The sequence below is a fragment of the Gekko japonicus genome, unplaced genomic scaffold (genome assembly GCF_001447785.1).
Source record: "Gekko japonicus isolate JY-2015 unplaced genomic scaffold, Gekko_japonicus_V1.1 scaffold318, whole genome shotgun sequence".
In the NCBI taxonomy this organism is placed as follows: domain Eukaryota; kingdom Metazoa; phylum Chordata; class Lepidosauria; order Squamata; family Gekkonidae; genus Gekko; species Gekko japonicus.
This window is the reverse complement of record NW_015167541.1, coordinates 260,313-270,355: the sequence shown is the minus strand read 5'-3', so window position 1 is coordinate 270,355 and position 10,043 is coordinate 260,313. Positions and strand designations below refer to the sequence as shown.

Here is a 10,043-nt window from a genome sequence, read left to right as displayed (position 1 = left end):
CAAACAAGAGTGTTGGGCTTGGTAATCTTAAATGTTGTCATTGGAAATGCTTCAGTGCTGTTACTGAAAGGGGGAGGCAGGAGGCATTAGCATTCAAAGCAACTATTGTTGCAACAAGTAATAGTGTGGGTGGGTCTGAATCCATGATCACCAGAGCTGTTAGGCATCAGGATATCAACAGTTGCTTCATTTCCCTTGCATGTAGCTATAGCAATGCATTTGGTTTGCTTGGGTTTCACAACAGGTATTCCCAGTGGGTCAACGTAAGTTGATATTGCTACCTTAGCACTGAATCTCCCATAGCTTAATTAAAATGAAGTTAACTGAGGCTGAAGATTCAGCTGTATCCCTGTAATTAGCAGAACTCCCTGTCTCAACAGTCTTTTAAGAGACAGGATCAGGTGCAAATCCGTGGCAAATAATAATTTGACTTTGAAGTTAGTTTACATTATCCTTTGTGCTTTAATAAACAGAATCTCTACAAATAGCTGGCAGCTGTGTCAGCTAGATATCAACAGTATTCAGGAGAACTTTCATTTCTGGGAAAATATAAAGAAATATTTAGATGAAAACCTTCAGTTCATTCTTTGAAGCATCAAGTACATTTTACTGTGATATCCTCAAGTGCTCCTTATCTTATTTTTCCTTATGTTTTATGGGCCATCATGTCAAATTCCATTTTTCTTCATGTTTTCTCATCTTTTGTCTAATTGGTAGATAGTATGAAACAAACAAAACTGTTCTAATCCTCAGAAGTATTTTATGGTCAATTTGTATCCTGAGTCACTGCGCCACCTGCAGGTAGTCCAGTGTGGTGGAACAATCTGCCAGGATACCCTGTGTGGAAAGGCGTGAGGATAACGAGTGTCCGGTCCTGTTATCTAGGAACCGATGTATATCCTAGAAGCAACTAGCAGGCATCAAGGCATTAACTTGGGTTAATGTCTTCTGACTGCTAGTTGCTTTTAGGATACCAAAACTGGAGTTAGGTTTAAATCTGTCTGTGGCAAGAAGGCAGCATAGTGGCTTGAATTCTGTGTTAATACAGAAGTCTAGTCTTTACCATTTGCTGGTGGACTCTGCTATTGGCTACAACTAACTTCAGCAGTGCTTTTCCTATGCAAAGAAAATCTCTTTGAAAAACAAAAAAACCCAGTATGTACCAGAGTGTTTCATTCTCTTCAGTTATTCACCCAGGAAGCTGATGAATCAGATGTGACCTTAATTTATGATGCAGTCATTCTCTTGAAAGGAAAGCTTGTGAAAAATATATCACATTTTAATCTACATTGTATATAGAATAAGCAAGAACTGAATAATGGGCAGCAGTTATTTATTAACTGAAATATTGTGAAATATTGAGGGAGTATTTTGGTTTTATAATTATAGTGATTTTGAACATACAACAGCAGTTTTGAGACCTGCTTTACATGTTCCCACTCTCAAATGTGGTGTGGTTGTCCTTTCTGTGACACAAAAATGGGGAACTTGTATGTCTTTCCTCTATCCTGGATGAGGTCCATAAATTGTTCATTCATTATGTCTGTATCCTACTTTTTATTATAAAGTCCTCAAAAGCAGCTTACCACACTTGAAAAATACTGTTTTAATATTTTCCTTTCCCTCCCATTCCCAATATAACAAATCTCACTGCAGAATTAATACTATACTATAGTCTTTTCCTCCCAGAATAACCAGTCTATGGGGTTTGAGTTTTTAAAATTGTTTTTACAGTCTGCTTGTAGCCTGAGAATTGGACAGCTTAGGCTGATAAATGCTTTGTGTTGTAGGTTTTTATGCTCTAGGTTTTTATTGGTTGGGTTTTTAATGGTTTGTTAATCTTAATTATTTTGTGTTTTTTTATTTTACCATGTTTTATATGGTGAGCCTCCTTGATCACATCTGTGAAGATACGGCATATACTTTTTCTAAATAAATAAACAGGGAGAAGCTAGGTGCTGCTGTTCCACAGTTGTTGCTCACATTTGTACCCCTTGTTTCAGGACCTAAATATGAAGTAATAAAAACAATTAAAAGGAACGAAGCAGCAACAAAAATACTCCTTTCTTTTTGAGAACAATATTTATTTTATGTAAAAGCATAGATTGGGTCTAACAAATGTGCAGAATTTGCATGCTACTCTTTCATAACAGTGGCACTGTCTATGGCTGGGGGAAGATGGATTAATATGGATTTTGTGCACTATGTCCTTCCTTTAGAGATTTGAAAAGGAGCCAGGAAACAAACTAATAAAGTAGTCACAATTGTTCCCTGAAATCAAATGGAAAGAGCCAGTTCTTAAAATGCATGAGATTTCCTTTCTTTTTATTGTCAGAGTCCCATGTACAATACAATTAGCCTGTGATAGTCTACAGTGTTTGAAAAGTACATATTAATCAGCAAGGGTGATTTATGATTCAACATGTATTTTCATAGCATGCTCCTTTAAGAAAAAAGACCTTGTTTATAATTAGCCTATTAAAATAACACAATAGCTTATTGTAGAGCCATCTAGTATTTCAACCACAGCCATGCTACTTTGGGAGTAGTAGATATTATAAAAGACCATTGTTTGGTCTTTGTGAATCCTTCAGTTTTGTGCTTTCGGTGTGGTGTGTGCACTTGCGCAATTTTCTGCTAGAAGATAATTGGAATATGTCTTTTGTTTAAACAGATCCTGTGGACCTTGTGTCTGCGGAGCCATCTCTGAAAAATGAAGATGTAACGGTACAGTACCACTATAATGACTGGCTAAAAATCTACTGAGTTTCCCATCATTTGCTTTGGTTCCTGAATACTTTTCAGAATTAAATATTGGCCATTGTCTGCCAAGTATCACATCTTATACCTTTGTTACAATAACAAAATATATTATGTATCTGACTAATTTCAAAAAGCAGTTCAACCATGTTACTAAGATTGGGAGCTGTAATGAGGAAATCAACTGCTTGTCTGGGATTAAAAAAAAAAGGACTTCAAGCCAGTCATGTGCTGCTGAGGATCAGCCTCTGAGAAGCGAGGGCTGTTTTGGTTGCAACTGTATTCCTTTGGGACTTCTGTTTATCATGCTGTGATTTAAAGGTCCCATGCCAATCATTTTCCATGTCTAAAACTGAGACCAAATGTGTTTTGTCATATGTAGTTAGTTCTAAGGAGGTGTTTAAGAATTTCACACATTTCATATCAGAATGATAGATGGATATCATATAGAGTCTGGATCAAAAAATCCACACTGTGGGGCCAGGGACAGACACGACATTTATCTATAAACCTGGGGGAAGCCCTAGGTTTGCAGAAAAATATGAAAAGTGAACATTTAAAAAGAATACAAATCATAGCAGTAATGTCTGCTTCTTTAAGAAAAGCATATCACCTGGATATTTATAAGCAGCCACATAACCTTGTACTTTGCTTATATGAGTGAGACCCCCCCTCCCTATGAGTCCTTGAGGGTCTCCCCACTTGTGTTATCCTCATGAATCACTCTATTCATGGGAGTTTTGTCAAGCCTCTAAAAATAGTAGCAAATGAATTGACCGAAAGTAAAAACAGTTGGTTCAAAAGTTTTGTGATCTGCATTGTCTGCTTCTTGGTTTTTGAAAGGAATTGTCATTTCAGCTGCAAGAAATTAACAAGACAAAAAGAGCTGGCAATAGTCACTGATTACTCTGAAATAACGGACAACATATTAACTGTTGAAATGCTAGAAAACTGATAATCTGCATTAGTGTTTAGAAAAGAGCAGTTCTGAGAGTAGATGTTCTTTTTTGTATATGGATGATTTTCTTTTTAATTATTGTATCCTGAGGGAAAAAAAGAAACGAATGCTCTTGAAAAATATAGTCTGAAATTTCACATCCCCATTTGTTTCTAGAGCACAAAATAGAAAATAATCCAATTTCTTTTTTTCTTTTCTGGTAGTTTTATAAAGATCGTATGATTCAGCCAGTTGAAAATGAAAGTGACACCTTGTTGGACTTAGGTAAGAAAATTCTTTTATCTGTCTTGATTCAGTTTTTTAAAAATGAGAGCCTTATCATTTGGTGGTGAGTAGGAATTATTCTCTGATGATCAGGACTGGAAGCTGTGCAGAGACCTGTCACCTTCTTCCTTCCCTTTCTTCTGCCTGAAAAGACCAATGGCTAGGTTGCAGGCTGTCTACATCAGTATTGTGATCTCTTTGGTACCCTCCAGAGCAATAGATGCTCAGTGGTGTGTGAGCTGCTTCCTTATGGGCAGTCTTATGTGGTTGGGAAGCATGTGGGTATGAACACTAAAGTATCACGGAGTGTGCAGCTTGCCATTTCACCTGCTTAAATGATTGAGTTATAATATGAACTGTTGGTAACAGTATTGGATAATTACATTTTTTAGTATATACTTTAAAAGAAGAAATGCTCTTTTTGCTTCTAAATTGGGACAAGGCAGTCTATAGTAGAATAACGGAAAGGCTGTGTGAAGCGCTTAGTATGAGTGGGGCTTGAGAGTGTTATCCTTGAGACAATGAGGGGTGTTTAGATGTACGTCCTTCTGAAATGTTGAAGAAGATGGACTTTTGGTCCGAGAACACTAAGGCATAAAGATGAATGTTACAACCAGTGCTGTTTGCTGTTTTAAAAATAATAATATTGTTCCTGTGGTGAAAGATCTCCTGAGCCAAGGATGACTAACTGGTTTGTATCAGTTAGAACTGAGGTTTTTTTTTACCCAGTGAAGGTATTAAACTAGCTGAGCAAACTAGGAAGGTTATGTTATTGCAACTTACAATGACAAAACCTGCCTTGCTTTTCTCATAGGAATAGAAAAAGACTAGTGGTAGACAAAACCTGAACATCTGGTATTCAGTTGAAAACCATGGTTGGCTGTTATCATCTGAGCTTAGTGCACAAAAGCCTTTCATTCATGGCTTTTTGAGCTTACCGTTTACATTCTTTACCTCTGTGTTTGAGGCTATACTTTGTGGATCTTATGAAGCAGGCTAAATCTCACAAAGTTCACAATAAATGTGCCAAAAAACTTTGTTGTTTTTGGAGTTTTTTGGTGTGTGCACAAAACTTACCTCTCAGGTTTATAAAGCTTATTTAAATTAGAAAAGAAAAGTGTTTCTGTATTTCATTTTTCAAAACTTAAAATGTGTTAATGTACATTTCTGTCCAGAATATCTGTTCAAAAAGTGAAGGCTGAAGGACTGTACAATTTTTAATAAAGACACTCTGATTTGCACAGTTGCATTGTTTAAGTGACTGGGCAGCAGATAATTTTTGGTTTGCTGAGCTCCCTGCCTCTATTTCTGAGGATGTAAGAGATTCTGCTGGTCACAGTTTGCACTTCACAAGATAAAAAGATCTGAGGCCAAATTTTTGGCATGCTTCATTGTGTAACCAGGGTAGCACCACAAGTTTTAAAGGAGTCTGTCTATTTGGGTTTCTTTGGTATCATCAGTAATTCCAATTTATCTGCTTGTCACTTTGAGGTGTTGAACATAATGGCCACTGCACTGTGAGACCTGCTGGGGGTTACAGTGATATCTGTTTTGTTTTTATTTAAATCCTCTTTCAGCGTCCTTAAACGTCTTTCCCCCCATAATTAGTCAAGACTTGCACTTACTTATTTTCCTCAAGAAAACAAATTGCATTTTAAAAAGAATCTGTGGGATTTTCTGCATTAGATAAACCAGATAGTTATTAATTTTGGTTTTGATTAAAAGAGAAGCTTAGACAATGTGGTCCTAGTCCAGAATCCTGGATGTGATTTTGTGTACATATAGAAATATGGAGAATTGATACATACGGATTTGGTACATATGGATTTATTTCAGAAAAAGAAGTGAATTCCTGCATGCAGGATTACTTTCCCCAGCTGAAAAAAATGGGGGTACTCCTTGAGGGAACAGGAAGATCTACATGCAAGTGTATGAGATAAAACTAGCAATGTTACTAAAGCAGGCAATTATCTGGCTTGCTCCATGAATGTTACACTTGGCTGCATTATGAATCGAGTGCTGCTCTCCACAGAAGTTCTTCACCAACTAGGCACATCGAACAAGATTCTGCAGGTGTGTGGTCCAATGTTCAGCTGATCTGGCAACCAGAGGCAGCTGCCAGTAATCAGTCATAAAAGTGCCTCATTCATGTTTGATGCAACTTGAATCTAACCAAGCTACAATTACTATGAAGAGTAAAAGGAGATGAAACTCCGAGAAAGCGAGAGGTTTTTCTTTCCCTTCTGCAGGTCCAACAAGAAAGCTGGTAAATACCCTGCCAATACTGAACTGAGTTTAGGAGAACTTAGGCATCATCAATGGAATAGGGTGTGTGCACCTTATTTATTAGCATTTTTCATCAGATGTGTCTTAAACAAACTTTACGAAAGAAACTTTGTTGGTGCAGCCCAATGTTCAAAGTCACTGGTTTGGTAAATAAGTGCTGTGCTATCTATCATTGTGCTGGTGTCAAACGTTTGCCTAGGCTGTCCTACTAGCGCAGAAGTGTTGATGCTTTTTTAGTGATATCAGTTTCTATTTCCAGATGGGGGTACATAGGCAATATTATGTAAAAGCTATTATGTAGCATGGAATTGGGCATTTATGGGGTATGGTAGAGTGGAAAAAGGACTGGGGCAGACCTTTCAGTACAATGCAGAGCTTTATGTTTGTTCCTTGTTTGATTACAATGGGAATGCAACTGACAGGTGGCAGAGTGGGACAGACTTGCTCTGTTTGCAGTTCCCTGGCTCTGGCTACAGCTGTGCTGATGTGACACCCATTCTGTTTACATGCTTCTGGGTGACTTGGATGAAAACTGTGGGGTAAACTTATTTTAATACATGATGCTGGCAAATGTGTTAATTTGCATTAGGTTGAATGAGATTTCATTTTCTCCCTTCCTTGCTTATGGCAATCGCACAACATCCCTGTTTGCAAAATTCTTACTTGAGAGCTCTTTGACATAGGGAAGGTAATTGAAAAAAGGTACTGTAGCGGCAGTGTTTGGATGTGGGGACATTCCAGTCTGCAGAGGAAGTAGTGATCATCTGAGGTTTAAAGGCTGAGGACAGCAGGTCATTCTGGTAATAAATGTCTACATGGTATTTGTTACAATTGACCATGGACCGCTGTTGAGACTCTTGAAGCTGCTAATTGGTTTTCTGACTCATACCACAAGATAAGGGTCAATCATAACAATGGCAATGGATGGTTCTCTTTCTCCAGTGGTTCGTCATGGTACATTCCTTACGTCTGGTATAAGCTCCTCCTCTACCCTCAGGGTCGGCTCCAAGCTTTGATCCAGGCGGGGGAGGGGCTTATCCCCTTGCAGGCTACTCAGTTCTCTTGCCGGCCCTGCTTCCAGCAGGACGTGCTCCAGCGGCGCTGAATAGCGCACATTTAGAAAAAAGAAGAAGAGAAGACGAGACGGCTGACTTTTACAGCCGGACGGCGCAAAGGGCTCCTATCCAAAGAAGGGTCTTGACCCACAGGGGAGTCAGCAGCCCGAAGAGCGTGTCTCCACTGGCCTTACCCGTCCTGGGGGTGGAGGGCCTGCTCCTGAAGCCAGGGAGTGCGGAGAAGAGGAGATGTGGCGGCAGGGAGACATCAGCTCTCTCCCTGACTGGCCTCTGTACAGACGGCGGTGAAGCGAGACACGGAGCGGTGGATCGCTGACTTGTGACATCCCGCCTGCAACGTGGTAAGCGGATGCCAGGCTTTGCTCTACCCCTCTAGCAAACGGCCAGATGGAAGGGACAAGGAACGCTCCCGGGAAACCTTCGCTCCACAGGACGGAGTGGGAGTGGGGTTATTCCATCAGGACAGTGAAATGCCCTTCCGCATGCCCCTCGAGGGGGGGGTCTTTTTCGGGCTACTTTCCCTTTGGTGGGAAAAAATGGTGGGAAAATATGCAGCAGCCATTTTGAGTGCGGCAAGGGACCGATAGGTTTCCCTCCCTACAGAAGATGGCCCCCTCTGAGAGAGAGTGAGACAACCCTGAATGGCCCATATGGAGCTCAGCTCATCAGATTTCATAAGCTGAGCAACATTGGGCGTGGTTGGTGCTTGGATGGGAGACCACCAGGGTAGTCCTGGGCTGCTCTTCACTTTTCACTGTTTTTTAAATTAAACCCTTCTTAGGCTCAAGGAGGCAAGAAGCTGAGGGGATGGAGGAGCCTATTCTCAGACTCCTTCCTCTCTCCCCCCCCCCCCCCCCTGTATTGGAAAATGGCTGAGAAGGCCCAAGGCAGTTCCACCGGGGACAACACGCAGGCCAGACCCTCAACGCCCCAGATTTGCCAGGATCCTTTAGCCTCCGCAGGCATGGAATCCATTAACCCTGATATGATGAACTGGTTCAGAGGGGAGATGAGAAAGGAGTTCAAAGACGTGATACTGGAGTCTATTCAAAGCTCCAAATCACTGGACTCTTCTCAAGAAAGGGGCAGGAGTCTTAAGAGAAACAGAGACAGGGCAGGGAGTGCCATCAGCGTCTCCAGATCTCCCGTTACCTCAAAACGCAACAAATTTGAATCTCCCTCTAGAGAGAGGAGTCCATTGATGGGACGTGACGAATCTGAGCCAGAGATTTCCACTTCCTCGTCAGAAAAGGAGGAAGGGGAACTTTCTGTGGAAGAAGAAGAAATTGTAGTGCCTATGGTTCAATCCAGGATCTTTCCGCAGGACCTTTACTCACGTCTATTGCCCAAAGTGCTTAGAACTCTAGATCTGTCAACTAAACCTAGGGAAGAGTCTGAACAAGACTCAGAGTTCCAGAAAGGGTTGGGCAAATTGATGCCCAAGGTATCAGTCACACAGCCAGGGCTACCTCTACCAGCCTCATTTTATCACATAATGAAGGCGGAACGGGAACAGCTGGCAAAACCTAAGACTAATCACCACCTTTTTTCAAAATTTTATTCCTTGATGCCAGAAGCCTCGCAGAAACTAAAACTGCCCGTAGTAGATGATCCTGTGACTAACCTGTATTCCAATTCAGTGCTCCTAATGGACGCTGATGGGATGCCAAAGGATCACACTGACAGAAGGGTAGAACAGGCTCTGCGTAAGAATTTCGAGGCCTCCGCTTCGGCTATCAAGGCTTCCACTGCGGGTTCCCTGTTTGCTAGGGCAGCCTATGAATGGGCAGACAAATTGGCCTCAGCTGATAGTGGAGTGCCTAAGGAGTTCAAAGATGAATTTAAAAAGATAGCTTTTGCACTGGCCTTTACGGCAGATGCCACCTTAGGCACCCTACAACTCTCTGCTAGAGTGTTAGCATGCAATGTGATGGCAAGACGTAACACATGGCTTCGACATTGGGATGTCGATTATTCTGCGCAGGCCAAAGTGGCGGCGGGGCCTTTTAGAGGATCAAACCTGTTCGGGGAGGGACTGGACAGGTATTTAATTGAGGATAAGGACAAAAAGAAAGTCGTTCCCTCTAAGAAGAGGGACAACAAAATTAGAAAACGCTTTCAGCCCTTTCGTGGCCAGAAAAGGGGGCAGAAGCAATCTTTCTCAAAATCGTTTAAAGGTAAATGACAAACTAGGCAGCACAGTGGGAAGTCCTTCCCAACCAATAAGGGAGAGCAATCCTCCGCCAAAGCTCCGAAGAAAGGAAGTTCGGCATGACTATCCAGGTCCTCCAGCAAGTCAGAAGATCGGAGGAAGGCTACAGATCTTCTCCGATCTGTGGCATGTAACAATTACGGACAGATGGGTGCTAGAGATAATAACACATGGATACAAACTAGATTTTCAATCCATTCCCCAGCAACGTTTCGTCACAATGCCAAAGTACAGAAACAGGCTGAAACATCTACAGATCAAGGAGGCCATCCTCCATCTCCTAGAGATAGGGGCAATAGAGAGAGTGCCCTTGCTCCAACAGGGACAGGGCATCTAGTCAGTTTTCTTCATGATTCCAGAGAAAAATGGAACCTTGAGGGCTATTTTAGACTTAAAATGGTTGAACTGACATATATGGAACAAAAAGTTCAGAATGGAGGCATTAAAATCCATCCTGTTGGCCATTCAAGAGGGGGATTTTCTGACG

The 10,043-nt window shown here is 41.2% G+C and overlaps 1 protein-coding gene across 1 annotated transcript in view; it reads left to right on the top strand.

The window, feature by feature from the left end:
• Positions 1-10,043, top strand: part of ARHGEF28 (Rho guanine nucleotide exchange factor 28) — a 167,027-nt gene that overhangs the window by 43,551 nt on the left and 113,433 nt on the right. Inside the window, exons 6-7 of the mRNA XM_015413585.1 lie at positions 2,675-2,727; positions 3,922-3,982. Coding sequence (XP_015269071.1) covers positions 2,675-2,727; positions 3,922-3,982 — 114 coding nt within the window. The remainder of the gene's footprint in view (positions 1-2,674; positions 2,728-3,921; positions 3,983-10,043) is intronic.